We start from the raw sequence: 17839 nt of genomic DNA, 5'->3' as shown, positions 1-17839 counted from the left end.
TCAAACGGAACACCAAAATTAATATAAACAACTGATTCAATTAACACTTGTTTTTCTTAAAACTGCACTGTCCTGGAAAGGAATGTGAGGGGAAGGGAAGGAGGCAGAGGAGACTTGGCAGATAAGGAACAAATGAAACTGGAAGAGTTTGGAATGCTTTCTAAGTCAAAGCACACCTGTACTTTCTAAATCGAAGCACATCTCAACTCAAGGTTCAAAATAACACAGCTTGCAAGCCATACATGCATATACCTGTGTGAGCAACCCACATGTGCTTTATGTACTAGTTTTCAGTTTGTGACAAGTTAAATTACTAAAACCCTTTGTCTCTCTCCATTTCAAGATTTAAGATCTGTGAATACAGTTAGCGTGGTTACGATACTTTACCTCTTTTTCTTCACCAACATGGTCCAAGCTCTCATGACTTGAGGGATTGTATGGAATCACTAGAGGTGCAAGAAAAATTATTAGACCGATGCTATACAACAGTATTTTCTTTTGTTTTAAAATTTCCACACACAAGAGCTCAGAGAGATACACAATTTAAATGCATCTGTTGTAAGCATTCAAAGCTGTTGGGTTTGGTGGTTGTTTTTTTTAAACCATCAGAATCATTCTTTTGCAATACTGCATTAATAATCAGTTATGGCCAATGTAAAACACTGTAATTATATTTGCAGATCTCTTCAGATTAATCTTGACTCCACACTCAGAGAATCTTGTGCAGAGCACTGGTTTGTTTGGTATTTAACCTGATCGTTGTCTACATTCAAATTCAAATGTTAGGACCATCACTCTGACTGCTACAAGAATGAACTTCTTTGGCTACCCATCCAGTAGAAACCCTGCTAATTCTGTTAAGGTTTGTTTGTTTGTTTGATCAGGGCATTTAAAGTACACAGCTTACTGATGGAAAAATGTAACTGACAGCCTAAATTCTTCCTTTTTAGCCAAGTTTCTTAAACTGGTAAGATATGGAAAACTGAGGAATTTTTATATTTATACCCCCCTTAGCATTAAGAAGCTGTCTTATTTTTCTTGTTCTATGGAAAAAAAGTAAAGAAGGGTTTTTAAAATAATTTTACTTAAAGTTACTCCCTTTCATTTTAAAACCCAACGTTCATGCTTCAGCAACTTACAGTTATTTAAAGAGAAAAATTATTGATCTGACCTGATTCTACATTATCTGGATGCACTGATGATGGATCCATAGGCATTATTGGTTCCTGCAAATAGGCACAGGATATTTTAACAGACTGTCCAAGTGTGAGAGACATTATTTTAGAGACAATAAAGGAAATAAATGATCCCTCAGGAATATAATCTAGCTACTTTTTAACTTGATCAGTCAACATAGTTACTGCTCTAATCCATACACAATAAAAGAAACCACTGCAGTCTTTATTTTACCTATTTTCCAGAAGTTATGACACGCTTCCAGAAGCTGTTGAACTGACAACTTAGTACAACAAGAAAAGAAGTACAGCAGATGAGAAATGAGACAGAACAGCTCACGTACTTCAGCAGTACATATATTAGTCAAATGAATTCACAAAATGTAGACTTGTAGCTGTCTGCTTTTAATATCAAACCAGGAGGAGTAATCATCTAAATTTTTCTGGGGACTTAAGAACTAAAGATGATTGAATTTCTTGTGAGAAAAGTCAAAACTTCTGTACTTCATGTTCCTTTTCTGTAAAATGGGAAATAGTCTAATAATCTAACAGATACTTAGAGAATTTATTTTACCTGTACTTCACTTTGAAGACGTAAAATAGCGTGTGTGTATATATATGCACTATGTAACAACATAGTGAAGGATGAGATAAATATCACTTGTACATTTATATTTGACACAGGAAAAAATGGCTCCTGCCTTGCCAGTAAATTGCCATTCTACTGAGTGAATCCCAAACTTTCTTGCAAAGTGTCACAGTAACCATAAAGAATGATGTTTCATCTACTGTGATTATTTGCAGACTGTAGTTTGAAAACCATTAGTATAAAATGGGGGTGGTATATGATTGGTTGGTTGTTGTTTTTTCAAGACAACTTTTTGGGTAAGTTTTACTTACTGGTTGTAGTGTGTGACGGCCACATTCAATACTGACAAGTTTGTGACACTTCTTGTGAACAAGGAGTTTGCAATTGATGCATTTATATCCCTGGCGACCCAGGCCCCATATTCGGTCAGTGCAAATGGCACAATGAGCTCTCTAGAATGACAAATCAACAAAACCGATTAAAGAGCAAAACTAAACAATAAAAACTATTCAGCCACATTTTCATTAATAAAAAACATAGGATAAGAGATCAGAGAGATCCCTACCGAACTTGCCACTATACCAAGAGTCTCTATCTGAAAACTTTAAGAGCAAACAGGCAGATAAAATACAGAGGAGCTCAAAAATTACAACTGAACAATAAGCAGCAACTGCTGTACAGCAGGTGTGCATCTACACGGAAAGGTACAGGCACAGCCAGCCTCTTCCACTGCACACAGACCCAGAGAGGCATGAGCCAACTCCAGGTCAAAAGCACTGCAGCTGAATCATCAGGCTGCTATGACCAAGCTAATTTGCTATGTGTCTTGCCATCTCTCTGTGTAGATGAGTCCTCACACTTGTACAGAGGAAGGCAGGAGAGCAAAAGCTTCAACACATTAAACCACCAGACAACAGGAAATGGGAAGATCTCCACTCACTGAAGGACATTCACAAAACAACTCAAAAGATCCATGAAAACAGGGTGCCTACGAACGCAAGAGCGGAAAGTGATTAAATTATGGTGCCTTGACAGCCTTTGACCAGGAAGAGGTCAAAAAAAAAAAAAAAGGCAGAAGTTAGATATGAAGGATGCTTAAGATGAAGTTTAGTGGAGACAATCTCAAGCATTAAGCACACAATACACTAAGTTTAGAAAAGAAGGAAAGATTATTGAAGCTGTCAAGGAACCTGGCTTATTCAAATGTTTTGGGTTTGGTTTTTGCTGTTGCTTTTTCTAAATACAGCAGATAGCCTTCTTGGGCCCTAGCTAATTATATTTGACCATTGCTTCTTGAAAATATTACAAACGTTTTGTTATTTTCAGTTGCTTACATGCCATCATAAGCAGGCTGTTCGGAGAAACATCTCGGGTTTTTGTTTAAAAGTCATGAAAGAAAAGTCTGTGCATAAGCAAGTTCAGACCTTTTTACTCCCAGAACTTAAAGAATTGAAAATTTACTTTGAGCTTATAGTCATCTAATGCCAGTGTTCAAGTTTGCCCTCCAGGAAGATTTTAAGGGAACACGAGAGCATTTCTATAATTGCTATCATTGTTTCAGAGTATATGTCAAGTGAACTGCAACCAATTTTTTTTCTTCAAGTTCCTGATAATTTGATAATGATTAAGTTTCCTGAAACTACAGGGTTACCAAGTCTCCATACCATAGACAAACAACAAAAATGAGAATAAAACCACCTTATAATTTTTCAAGGCAGTGACATTAGTAATTACTAAAGTAAGACATCCCTGTACCATGATTTTAAGTACCCAACAAAAGTCTCACCCTGTTAAATCGTTTGGCTTGGAAAGTGTGACCATTTGCACAATAGAGCTTTCGCCACCGGCGGGCGCCTCGGCGATAAATGGATTCTAAGAGGAAAAACATATGATTATATCCATAAAAATACAAACACAGAACTATAACATCTTCTCATGAACGTTTCTGTGTAGAGTGATTTGCAGAGTAAAGTTTCACTCCTGCACCTTACAGAAACGCAGAGTAATGTTCTGAGTATCTTTTCCATTTTTTTAAGTTTTGATGAAAATTTGAAGTAGAATATCCCAATCAACTCAAAGTTAATTCTGCTTTTCCCAAGTTAAAAGAACAATGAGTCAAGAGTAGGAAAACTGCCCAAACACCACAAACACTCGTGTGCAAAGTATGCACCTACCTTACCTAAATTTGGGGAGGAGCTGTGGGGAAGGGGAAGGAGAAAAGAAGGTGAATTTCAGGAGTATGCCCTGATTTATAAGATTGCTTGCACAAATCCTCCAGTGTTTTAGATCCACAGCTGCCAGTGTTTGTTTGTTTGTTTGTTTTAAATTTTATTTTTTACTACTAGAGGCGCATCAGGAATGAAAATTGAAAACTAGAATATTGAAAACTACGCTGAGTTGCAAATTTATTTCTGATTCAGTCCACAACCTCATTTTTTCAGAAAAGCAGCATTATCCAAACTGCCAAACTTAACTTTTAAGCATGCACATTTACATCTGTCAGAGACATGGGTGTCAAGCTGACAGATGTGTGTACATAACATACACATGCTCTTTTATAAAACTTTAAGACAGAGGGAAAATTACCTCTTTAATGTCTAGTATATTAGCTAACGTAACTTAGAGGGTTTCGGAGAATACTCCTGACAGTACCTAAACATCAATTTAAAATTAATTAACCACAGATCTCTAAATAGTGATAAAACAAGTCATTACCATTGTTTACAAGTCTTTGTTCACATTAGCCAGCCAGTGATCTGGCAACTACCAAAAAGACAAGAATAGGATAAAAAACTGTCACGATAGAAGAGGCAAAAGCAAGGAAAGCAGAGTGACGTGGATAGTTAACAGGAATGTGAAATGCTTATTAACAATGACTCAGAAATGACAAATAACATTTCAGTTTAGCAAGACTTTCTATTCCTTTTAAATATTTAATTTTTAGAGATTTGCATTATGAATATTCATAAGTGTAGGATGCCAAACCATAGAATATCAAAATCTTCTAAAACAGGAAATCTGAACTCTTTATTTTTCTGTACTACTTAACTAAAAATGCCTACTTACTATCTTCTCCTGGACAAGGCATGCCAGGCCGTTCTGGTACACAAGGAAATACTGCAAGAAAGACATAAACTTCTGATTAATTTTTATGTCAGACAGAAGATAAATCTTTGGGTTAAATACAACACTTCTGAAAGGCATTCAACCATTCCGGAAGACAGCACAGACTGCATTTTAACAAAACCTTGTGCAAGAGCAGGTGAGCTGCAAAGCTGCCACAAAACCCTTTTGCTGGACGTAACAGTGATATACATGAGAAATATGAGCAAAAGGCAGAATAAACCAAGTTATTGCCTAAAGAAAGTAACTAGAAAAAAGTAATGATTCTGGTTTCCCCATGTGACCAATCATCACAGTCAGTATTTGGAAGTCTTGACTATAAACGCATTATATTACAGTGTCCTAACAGCTACATATGATCTTGTCTACATTAGCCATTTTTTTTCAGTTTATTTGGCTTCAGTAACTGTCTGGAAGAGAGCACCCTGGTGCTGGTTTAATCAGAAGCTTATCAAACACAGAAATAAATGGAGAAAGGGCAGATCAAAAAGCATACTGAAGTAATATATACTGAAACAGTGAAATATATACAGAAATAGATTATGTTGTTCTTCTACTTTTTAAAAGTCTTCGTGGGAAGCTGAAAAACTGTCTCTTCCTTCCAAATGAGCTAATAGTGAACTATATTTTTTTGCATGCTTTTAGAGAAGGATCATGTTAAGATGCTGTAGTGTAACACACCCACTAACACTCTTTATGATGATCCCCTGCTTTTCTGCTATAAACTCTGTTAAATGGAAATCTATCTTCCACTTGTAAAAAGTTAGAAACAGTAAGAAAAATATACTGCAGAAGCTACAAAAATAGGCATATAACCCTGAAAAATAAAAACTGAACAATTACATATCAAATGGGCACGATATTGTTAGGTTCAAAACCAGTCTAAAGTACTTAATTTTAGAAAAGTCAAACTTTTGACTAATCTGGCATCACAAATGGAGCTCATCAACTTTTTCTCCTAATATAGGTGCTGCTCTAAAGCACTTATCCATAACAAACTGTAGGACACTGTACTATATATCTTCTACCATTCGTTGCCAGCAAGCGTATGAAGGCACTTGGGATGAATGAATGAGAGACAGGGGCCATCCTTCATTAATAAACTAACAGCAAAATATTTTTCCCTCCCTTAATTTAATGAAGAACATTGACAAAGTGCTGACAGCTAAAAAGCATGGTGCATGGTCTTCAGCATTCTTTTGACAGAATGCCACAACAGGCTTTGAGGAGTCTGTGCAAAAGACACAGATGATGCAAGGTAAAAATTCTACTTATTCACAGGTACAAACACAAGAAGTAATATAATAAATTTCACCATACCATGAATTAGAAGCTCTGAATCCTTGTTTAGTTCATACAACCGAAAGGCCTCTTCTAACTCCAGCTGAGAAGAAACTGTACATGGATCTCCTGTAGAAAGAGAACAATATAAAAATCAATCCAATTAGTTCTGTACCATTCAACAGTTCCCTCACAGTTGGTTCTGAGATAATTAATGTAGCAAAAGAGAACAATATTCTCAAGTGTGGTAGTATTTATTTTTAATGCTGTTCAGAGAGTACATTTGAAAATACAGTCATATTGAATGCTTTCAGCGAAAATAGAAATATGAGATATTCCTAAGAGGCAAGCAGACCACAACCACAAAACACCATTGGTTTGGTCTGCTACAAGCATAGTTACACATCACTTCAGTACAGGAGGTGCAGGTTATCTTCCTGCACCTAAAATCATTTTAAGATTACTTTTTATTTCATGGATTTTTAATTAGAACTGAGTCAATTCTATTTTCACAGCTGCTTCAACATTGCCAAGACTTTAACCAGGAAGTGCAAAACCAGTTAGACCTCTAGTCTTCCCTCAATCAAGACATTGGACAAATCATATAACCTAAGTGAAAACACCCCATTTTTCTGATTTTTAACTACTACTTTCACACTCACAGGACTATTTGAAGTAAAGTCCCTTAAAGAAAGGGCACCAAGGCAGGAAAAAAGTGTTGGTTGGTTGGTTTTGGGGTTTTTTTTTTTTCCTCTTTTATAAAACAATTGCAGCTTTTGTTAACCATTTGAGATGGAGCAGATTATCACACAAGCATTTGGCATGTACTTTCAAGTTTCTCTGACAAGACTGCGTTGGATTGCTTTAACAAATTTGTGCTTCAGAAGTAACAGTTTAGGACTGACTAAGGTCTCTGTAGATATTTACATTATGTTTCTAAAAAAAATAACGTGCATCCACAAAGGTATTTCAGAATCACTAAACAACACTTAATTACATCAGGGCAATTTTGGCATATGGTAGGTTTAAAACCTAGGCACAGGGGTGGGTGAGGATCAAAGGAGATCAAGCTAGAGATCTGCTGTATTCAGGATCAGGAGTAAGAAGGACCTTAAATTCTAGCCTTGGTTCATACTTCTTTGGACACACAGCCTGCACTTTACCTGCTTCTCAAGATTCATCTGAAGGCTTCATCTGACATTTTAACTGATCTTCTGTATCTGCCAGCGTTTGGAAACTGCTATAAAGACTGAAAAGAACAGCCATGCAACAAAACGTTTTCTTCAGTGTCTGATGCAGATTAGTAACATTATAAAAAAAAAAATCCCCCTAAAAGAAGAAACCTTGTTCAAAATAATAAAACAACCAAAAAATTTTTAAAGCACTGTTGAATCTGAATCATCACCACCCCAAAGAAAGAAAATACTTCTGGTTATTAAACTTTTTTTTTCCCTTCCACCTACACAAGATGTTCTGTGTGAGAACATGGGATTTATCTCCGCCTGCTTATACTCCAGCATGTAAGCAGAACAAGCTTCTTTCTAGCCAAAATCCCCTACAGCAACTCTACCGTCATATAACATTTCCAATTCTTAACAGAAATACTACTTTTCACACCCTTAAGTGGTAAACTAGTTGTGGGTAACTGAACTGAAGGAAGGCAGAACAATTTCTGTCTTAGCCTAACTGGACCCAGTCTGAAAGTTTTACTGCTTTGAGTCTTTGGTCAATACCATGGTTTGAAAGTTAACTAGCAACAGCCTATTAACTATTCTCTTTTTGGTTTGTACTACAAGATATCAAAATTAATACAGGCGTTGCTAAGGCTTTTCAGTAGAACCACGCATCTAGCAGCCAGGGGAATATTTAAAACTCACCCTACAAAAGTTTTTCCAGTTAATTTGTTTTGTTTCTAATGTATCCATTCTTTTCTACTGCTAAAATATTAGTAATAAATGTACACTGTCCATCTGCAGCATTCTGTCTTTATTCTTTTCTGCACGTCATAATCCTCAAAACAAGTCTCCGAAGCCAGTGGTAATCATTTTTCATCATACCACCTCCCCGCTCCAATTAGCCTATCTGGACATCAAACTGCCTACCCACTGCACAAACTTATGCAGTGCAGAGCACGGAGGGAGGAGAAGGAACAACTATATTTATTCAGACTCACTATGAGAATCAACAAACCAGTTTTTCTTCATTTGTTTCTGACACCTGTGCAAACAGTTTTGTGTTTCCTTTTGGCAGAAGAAAAGGAGGCTTTCAAGACCATACACCGTGCTTCAAACTTGGAACAGAAGGCTTACAGACATACTCTTTCAACAAGTTCAGAGTAGTACGAATTTTGCAGCCAAAGACAGCTGGGATAAGTGTCATAGGAAAATATTTACTTTTGAGTTATATAGCAAGGAACAACAGACTGAACACAAACATAAGGCTAGTGTCCATCCTACAGCATGTTTCAGAAGACAGAGGTAAGACAAACTGACCACATACAAACAAAATAAAAATTTGTCTAAAATCAAATCAAGCTCATTCTATTTTCCAGTTGCATCTGAGCATTTTTTTAAGCGATCCCACTCAACTAAACTAGGTCTGCCTTTGTGTGCCATTACCTCTATGAAAGAGAAGTAGTTATACACGACACTGCATCTTGCAAAGGCTAAAAAGACATTTAGTATATGACAAGTAAAAACCTTAGTGACTAGGTAAATCCAGTTTAGCAACAGATCTGATCAAGCAGTTTAGTGAGGAAGTAGTGAAGAGATGGCCTAGACACCATCTAGGTGTCTTACACTGCAAGAAGCATGGGTAGTAGTATAACAAATACCAGTCCAAAGTACACACATTTCCTCATGCTACTATTAAAGAGTTAACTTCAGTTTTAGTGAAGAGGATGCGATGCAGCAATTTTCCAAGAAAGCAAATTATGAATTTCAAGAAAGAATATCAATTGAAAACACTAAAGAGTGGTGGAGGGAGAAGAAGAGAGGAGGCAGGGTCTTGGCAAGAAGCCACTGTAGATGCAAGAATTACTCATAATAAAGACGGGGGGATTTTTTTTTTAAACACACTCCTCATCACCAGATTAACTTTTTCTCCACTGACATTAAACTGGAAGTCAATGATTAAAGCAAAGACAGATTGCTTGTGAAAATTAAATCCTATGTGAATACATGAAAATAATTTAGTCAAACTGCAGCATTCCTTTTTTTTCTAGCCTATCTCTAATTAAACAGCAGAAATTGAGACAGAACAAACTGTTGCTTCAACTAAACTATTGAATCTGCACAAATTTTTCTGCAAATGTTTTATTAAAAAATGTATGTACTTCTTACTATGACTGACACTGCACTCTTCCTCTTCAGTGGGAAGTCTATCTTCCTCAAGATAAAACAAAACAGCCAGCTCACTATGAAGTAAATGTTCAATTCACATAGCACCGCTGCACAGTTCAGTCATAACCGTTGTTCATTTTTCTTTACTGCATCTGCCCGATATAAATAACTTTGGAATGATGAGAGGAAACAAACAAACAAACAAACAAGCAAAAAAAAAAGAAAAAAGAAAGAAAACCCACTCAGATTCCCAAAACCACATAATCTTCACCACACCTGGCCATATAGCACTTCCAAAAATCAGCCTTGGTCCATGTTTAGCTTTAAACTCTGAATAAACTGGCATTCACCCAATTTTGAATGGGAAAGCTGTGACAAGGGGAGGAAACAGTTCTATAAGCACCATTTATGCTGATCACTGCATACAAATACTAACCACTGCCAAGAAATCACTGCATATTAGGGCCTTTTATGTATTGCAACAAGTACTTCGTATGCTATAGTAACTCAACGGCAATTTCATAATTCAGATGTCTCTTTGGTGTAGCTCAAAACCTATGTGCAGAATACACCAATTCCACAAAGAAAATAGGAACTACAGATAATCTTTTCAAAAAATTACTAATGTATACATATAGCTCAACTGGACTACATCTACTAAGGAGAAGGGAGAACAGACTCTGAACTTTTTTTTCATCCGAGGTAAACTTTTAACATGGATAATGTTAAGCGCTAGAGATGACAAGAGTTCTCAGCCAAGGTTGTTACTGCACTTTGGTGAAAAGTTACTATACATCATTCAGACAAGTAATGACTCTTTTAACATTTAGAAAAAGTTTCATTAGTATCTACGTGTTAATAGGCTTTGGGTTGCTAAAGTAACAGCTGATACAAACACTCATAATTTTTTTTTTTTTTTTTTTTTTTTACACATACAACTCAACTGTATATTAAATTGTATCAATATTTTAGATAAATACTGTAATTTGTATAATTTAAGGTTAGTTTAACTCTTTTCAAAGCTTTAAGGGGAACCATGGTCATCTTCAGCAGTATAAAGGAATACTTGCTATTCCTTTCGTAAGAAATCCTAACATTGAATTCACGTTTTTATAGTCACTGAGGTTTTATTTGGTAAAAAAAAGAAAAAAAAAAAAGAGAGCTCCACACTAAGCAGTTTGAAACAACAAGCTTGTCATAAAGATATAAGTACAAAGGCATTAGATAACCATTATTTTTTCAGTCAGATTTACTATTTCTAAAAATATACTTATGAAGTATGTTTTATAAGCGTATCTTATAAAGGCAGAGGGAGAGGAAAAGATGAAACTGAGAGGAAACCTAGAAAGCTGAGCAACATATTGATCAGCATTGATTTACCTTCTTCATCAATCCATTTCATGGTGAAAAGCTGTTCGTTGTCAAAGGAGCACATGTCTCGAACTTCACTGCACAGTCCCTCAAATGAGATGGAAGGTTCAAAATATGTTATCATGATGTCCCTGAGCAAGAGAAAAATAAATTTGAGAAACTATACTGTAATAGGTAGGACTTGATCATCACCTCTAACACTTTCCATATACCACTAATATAAAACCCATCCCTGCTGCAGACCCCTACAAAAATATTAAAGTAAAATAAAACACATAAGTTCCCTTCCTATAGCAAAGTCAGGCTCCAAGTGATTTTTATTACCAACTACCTGGCATTTAATCCTCCAAGTATCTGTTTAAGAAAAATTAAGAGTTAAATGCCCAAATAACTACGAAGTAAGTTGCAGCAGATATTAACCACACACAGAAATGAGATCTAATATACCAGTGGAAACTGAAGAATGAAATGCTGCAAAAATTTTGAAGGATGTTATTAACATACTGCTGGTTTTCCTTGCTCTTTAACAGTTATTTTGTTATTAGACATCAAAACGTTTTAAGAACTATACATCTTCTCCAACTAAATTTTGATTATGTAGATGTTACGAAAAGTTAATGAAAAATATTAAATAGTGGATTAGGGGGGATGTTCCAAATATTGAAAGCACCTTTAAAAAAAAAAAAAAAAAAAAAAAAAAAAAAGAGAGACCTGTGATACTTCACTGCAATGCCGGGGAAGGCTGACAGAGAGGCATATACTCAGAATTAAAATTTACTACTTTACTGTTATGCAGAATGGGTATTTTGTTATAATTAAGATTAAAAGTTAGTTAACCTGGTGTTTTAAATATGTTAACATAAAATTCTGACCCATTGTCTTGGTATTTGCTGGGCCTTAAAGGGGAACAGGTGACTCAGGGTTGCATTCCTTTAAACAAAGGATTTCAGAGATACAGTTCAGAGGAAGGTGGAAGGCTGTTTACAACGCTACTCTTCAAACATCTTGTATAAGCCCAATGTTTGAGCTATGAGACTAATCTTCCCATAAAAACCTCAGCTAGCTGGGATTTGTTTCAGCTGGTGCCAGCCACCAGCAGTATTTGGTGGGGGGAAAAAAATAACTGAAGCAACAGACAAAGTTTGTATCTGGTCAAAATTCACATCAACATACCTAGCAGACTGAAGTGTACTATGCAGCAAGTTAAACATCTTTAAATCATGTTGTGCATGGGCAGAGTGGTATCAAGAAGGTGACTTAACATACTGTGGTCACTGAACCTGAACCACTTCCAGGAGTGGCAGAGAACACGCACGATAAACATGCTTGCCTGAGGCTCCTGGAAGTTCAGCAGCATTAATAAAATGAACTAGCAATTTCTAAGCACTCTAGAAGAACAGCTAGCCTAATTCTGGATTTATGAGCATGATCAGAGTTAGTTTAGTTAAGGGAAAGACTCCAGTAAATGGTTAGTACAGTGAAACAACACCTCTTCAATAATCTGAATAAAGCAGTCAAAAAGCTGCTACATTATTTGGTTGAGGAATTGCTCCTCTTCTTTCCACACGAGGCAAAATGCAAGACAAAACAATATTTGGACCCCAGTATTTAGACACAGAACAGTACTTTGGGGCAAATTGGGCTTCGTTTGAAACACCCGATTGCACCCATCCAACAAGGCAAACTGCATTTTCTCTGATACAAAGGTCTCCCTTCGCATCCTCTCTCAAAGTGCACAAACTGTTAACCCAATGCCAGTACTTGGCTCTACAAACTGAGGCAGATTTAACAGTGCATTACTGTTACAGACACGCAGGCATCAACCAAAGAGAAACCCACGAGGCTGTATTAGGAGGCAAAGTCTCAACCTGTATTTCCTGTTTTTCAGGGAAGGAAATAAGGCACTGCTTACTTAGCAACTTCACTGATGTAGTGCTAAAGTTTACCATCCCTTCATTTATTCACATTTTAGTGCAGATGTATCCAGTTTGGAATATTATCTTAAACAAAAAGTTAAGTTCTGAAGGGCACGGAGAAGTCAGAGTTAAGTATTTCAACTACTGCAGTTTATTTTGTGATTGAACTAGGCAGTAATGGAACGGGGTATGTTAAAAGAAGAGGTGACTACATGACTACTATTGTCAGACAAGCAAAAAGAGTTAGGTGACAGACCATAATGTCAAGAGACTGTAATCACTGATGCTCTAGCCAAAATTGAAGATTTAAAAAAAAAAAAAAAAAAAAAAAGCAAAATCTGTTCAGCAGGTTTTCAAATTTGATGATTCAAGTCCACTTAAAATAGATTTATCTGTACTACAGTAAACAGAAAAAGTCACTATGTTAACACGTACTGAACAGCCCAGGAATCCCTCCGTATCTATAAAGTAAAAGCTGGTACCAATTGAAAAAAAACTTCTTCCTACTCGTTGCTACCTTTAAGTAGCAAAATAGTTGCCCTTCAAATAAAAGGAAAGTTTAATTATTTTAGAATTTAAGCAAGTTCTCTATATTACTACTCTAATACCTCCAACAAGACATGTATCAGACAGTTATTAAATACATTTGGAAGATCTTAGTATCTCTGTTATAACAAACACTAATCAGTCTTTCAGAGAACCCTAGCTAATAGCAAAATATATATATATATATATAAAAAGTATATTAAGTACGAACACGGTTCCACAAGCAACATCAGCACACTTTTCCTAGAGATGTGATGCCAGCTTTATGTAACACAGAAACTGAAAGATTACAGGTCTTCCTACAAGCTTTATTTTGCCATTTTAACTATACTGATGATACTGATATTTTCCACTGAGACAGGTCTCACTTCCAGAGTGGTTCTGTTACCACACCTTTGCATTACACGGCGTTTTCCACATTTCTTGCACCTAACACCACATTGATGATGTCTTCCTTAGGAAAAAGCTGTATTCACTCAAGCTAAGACATAAAGTTAAACTCTACTGAGAAGAAATTTGGCATTTTAAACAAAAATTAGTAGGCCAAGTTAAAGAACAAAGGAAAGTTAATGTCGACCATAGCCTGCTGCCTTGCATGAAAAAATACAAAATGCCTTCTTTCACTAAGATGTGGGAAAAAAATTCTTGACAATAGCCCTTTCCTTCTGATGAAGATAAGCTTATGCACTGCTTTTAATAAGCATGTTTGTTATAAAGCTATTCTAAGGCATACCATCCTTATTTGTCTCCTCATGACACACACGGGAAATCAGAAGAAAGTCTGATTCAAGCACATCCTTTGCACCACCACATCTGGATGTGTCAATTAACTCTTACTATGGTACCACCAGGTTTTTTAGAGTTTTAGTACTATTATAATAGGTCTTAATCAGGGGCCTTGCGTAGGAAACATACAAATAAACAAGCCAGTACTTGTCCTGAAGTACTTCCAGCTAAAATGCTGTTGTATCTTCCATAAATATTAATAAAGGACCATTTTATTCATACTAATAAAAGGCCTGCCTGAATCAATACCCTGCAAATGTAAGAATCAGTGAAAGATGAATCATAGGAAGACTGAGAAAATGCAAATGGTAAATCTAAACACAAACACTAGAGAACAGATTTTAAATATCTCTAGAAGACCATGAACCTCATCACTATCTTCCCCACCTTTCCTGAGATCAAACAGCTTTTCTCATGCTTTTTCTTTTACAGATCATCAAGTCGTAACATCCTTTAACAAAAAAACCCAGAAGAAACCAACAAACCCACCCACAACCAACCAACCAAAACAAACAAACAAACAAACAAAAACCCCAATGCCAACAGTTAAATGCAATTCAATATCCATACCTCATTTTTCACTTCTGAGCTTAAACTTCTGTGAGAGAACAATCCACTGTGTGAACAGAGACTACTGCTTTGGATTTTTCCACCTGCAGCCTAATGTAGCTATCACATATTACGTATGTGGAAATATACAGATACATAATCACGTATTATCTACATATGCATATATTTATCACACACCTGGGTCAGTCATTAAGGCTTTTGATAATGTCTAATTATAGCTCACTGAAATTAACCTGTACAAGACTCGTGGAGAAATCTGCTGTTTCAGTATCATTTCAGTACCATAAGGTGTAGGCATTGCCATTCAGAACCATTTAAAGCATCTCTTTCCCCAGTAAAAGTATGAGGTCTCAAACTGCCTGCTCCCACAATCTGTTCTTCTGGAAAATTAAATCAATGTTGAAACAGCGAGAAGGGGTGAAAATATGTTCATAGGCTTAAAACAAAGCTTTCTTAAGCTGAACACTCTCCTATGCAGAGCTTGATCCTCAACAGACAACAAAAGACATTGAGCTGAAGAACTGATCAGAAAGTGCCCAGGATGAAGAATAATATAATGAAAGGATATGAGAACTCAAAAATTCTTAAGAAATTAATTTCCTGGAAATATTTATGGAGGTACATGTTGATTTTACAATTAAACTCCCCCCCCCCCCTCACTGACAGAAACATATTAAAAGTAAGAAAAGAAACAAGTTTAACATGTATCATGAGAGGACTGTCAGGAGTAGTCTTCATTTGAACCAAATCAAACCGAAGGTGGGCAAAGCATTGGTAACCTACGCCTTCAACTATATTAAAAGTGTAACCTTCATCACAGCCTATACAGTTAAAACAGTGCAAAATCTATGTCAGGCACTGAAAGAATGCAAGCGAGCAGTTCTAATCATGACAGAAAAATGGTTCTTCAAGTTTGTTGTTTGTTTTTGTTTCTTTTTTAAAATCAACAACATTAATTCTACAGGATTCCTAGAGCACAAGCAGTTTATTATTCCTACCTGTTCTCTACTGCTACAATGCAATCCTCCCCCACATTTATTAATAATAGCTTCTTGTACTGAACTGACAAAAAGCATCTACATCAAATGAGATAAGACAAAAGGTAAACTTTTAATAATATCAGAAAGCTGAAATGGTTGTAATTACAGATGTTGTTCAGTGCCATACATTTGAAGCTGCTACACTTCATTACACCAAATGTTTGCATACATTTTGTTGATAAAGTAACAAGAGTAAATTCCTAAGAGCTCACACAGGAACCTCTATTACACACACTGCACAGATTCCAGCAACTCTTTAAAACAGGTAAGACTATTTTCAGCATTTTAAACAACCAGCCTTATGAGAAAGATAAGCATGGCTTACCTGAGAGAAAGAAATACCTGGATAAACTCAACCTAATGCCCTAATTCCCAAGTCTGCGGGAATTCCCATCCCCTTACTCTCACGATCTCTGTTCATCTTAGGAAAATTTTCCTTCCTGGTTTTACATATGTCATGAATTTAAGACAAAGAATTACCACGGCAGGGTTGAATGAAACAAAGACCCTTCAAAGTGTTCTTCGTGGAAGTCTTTCTCTTGGCTGAGAAAAGCAATTAGGCTCTTGGCCAGAGTAAGGGATGTTTTGGGGATTCAGGTTCGGCTCTTTTCTCTCGGTTGGTCGGTAAGCGCGGCAGCGCTTCGAGCCCCAGGCGACTATCCTGCCTATCAGATTCCCAACTGTTTCAACAACGAATCTGTGCTTCTGAGTTGCTGGGTTTTTTTTTTTTTTCCTCCAACCAGAAACACCTTCTGGAAGTTGAAAAGACCTTCCCAGCACGACTTTCACGATAACTTCGACAACCCACTTAAATGCTTCTATTAAAATGAAATTAAGAGAGATTAACTTTTCCTGATTAACACTATTTCCCATTAAATCCTCTATCCAGCTTTAATCTTGAGACAGTTTATTTGATGAAAGGGGAAAATGCTGCCTTTGATATCAGCATTTAGATCCTCAGTCTCCAACTCCTTTCAGTGTAAGTACAGGTAAAGTGTTTTGCTTTGATACCCACTTCTTGACAGTGCTAGTCTGAGAAGTGGGCATGAGACCTTCTGCTGTAGTAAAGTGGAGAGAATAATTTGTTTAGATCTTGAAACAAATCATGACTAAGGCATTCAGCTTGTTAGTTTGTTGATATTCACAATGGTTAACCAACACCCTACGTGACTCAGTGTCATTATTAAAAGTAAACTGATAATTGCATTAACAGATAAAAAGCCAATAGATGAGACTCAAAAAGAAACATTCCAGTGTCTGTGAAATTATTACCTAATACTTAAAGTGTCATGAGCCAGCATTCCTGTACAATGTAGCAGTTTTCTTCCTCACTCCCACAACCCTGAACAGCTTTCTGTTCTTGCACCATAGCCTCCCTGTCCTAAAGCAAGAACTCATGTGATTGCATGTGGAAATGATCAAGATTAAAACTGACCCAGCAGAAGAAAAATAAATGGGTTTAACCCAGAACAGTTCCTACTTCAGTTCACTGCCTGACCAAATGAACACTTCTGCCAGCTGATAGCCAGGGGCATCTCCAAGTCCTTAAGAAATGGTGGATTAAAGAGACTGTAAAACAAAGAGCTTAGAATTTCACATACTGTTACCGTGACAGTGTTTCACACGGCCTTTGAAGCCACAGATTGTGCCAGTCTCTACAGTAGTCCTACAGACTTCTGGCAAGAAAAGCCCCAAAGCAGACACAAGGCAGAAGTCAAACACAGTACCAGATACCAAATGCTCAGCAAGGTTTCTGTACCTCTCCTTAAAATTATAAAGCTAGAGATACCAGATAGTAAATACTGTAAATGTCATAAATCTTTTCTTCTACTTAATACAGATAACTAGAAGGAAGCTGTCGAGAGTATCATGTGTTCACTCTTAATCCAAAAATGCAACCTACATTTTTTTCTATTTAGATCACCTCCTCTTAAGCTTAATGGCCCAATGAACCACTGTCAACCTTTGCACTCAAACTTTTAAAAGTTAGGACCTGTAACTGTTACTATTTAATAGAGGGTCATGAACCCAAAGCAGAACACTTCTGCCTTATGTGTTATTGTTGGAGAGCCATTGAATTAGACCAGAAACATTCAGATAT

The 17839-nt window shown here is 36.4% G+C and overlaps 1 protein-coding gene across 6 annotated transcripts in view; it reads right to left on the bottom strand.

Moving 5' to 3' along the window:
• PRKCI (protein kinase C iota) overlaps positions 1–17839 on the bottom strand; it is a 36604-nt gene that overhangs the window by 14291 nt on the left and 4474 nt on the right. For 4 of the 6 annotated variants that reach the window (XR_005933488.1, XM_030028476.2, XM_041127008.1 and 1 more), the window contains exons 2-8: positions 10890–11011; positions 6208–6297; positions 4831–4881; positions 3551–3636; positions 2076–2216; positions 1172–1226; positions 388–446 (exon numbers count right to left, since the gene is read on the bottom strand). Coding sequence is in view for 5 of the 6 variants with exons in the window: in XM_041127008.1 (XP_040982942.1) it covers positions 388–446; positions 1172–1226; positions 2076–2216; positions 3551–3636; positions 4831–4881; positions 6208–6297; positions 10890–11011 (604 nt within the window). In the remaining variant the exon portion in view is untranslated. Of the gene's footprint in view, positions 1–387; positions 447–1171; positions 1227–2075; positions 2217–3550; positions 3637–4830; positions 4882–6207; positions 6298–7331; positions 7405–10889; positions 11012–17839 lie in introns of those variants that run through there. The other 2 variants (XM_041127009.1, XM_041127010.1) reach the window with 2 other exon arrangements.

This window comes from Aquila chrysaetos, chromosome 10, assembly GCF_900496995.4.
Source record: "Aquila chrysaetos chrysaetos chromosome 10, bAquChr1.4, whole genome shotgun sequence".
NCBI lineage: Eukaryota > Metazoa > Chordata > Aves > Accipitriformes > Accipitridae > Aquila > Aquila chrysaetos.
The sequence above is the reverse complement of the archived record's forward strand: the minus strand, read 5'-3'. Positions and strand labels throughout refer to the sequence as shown.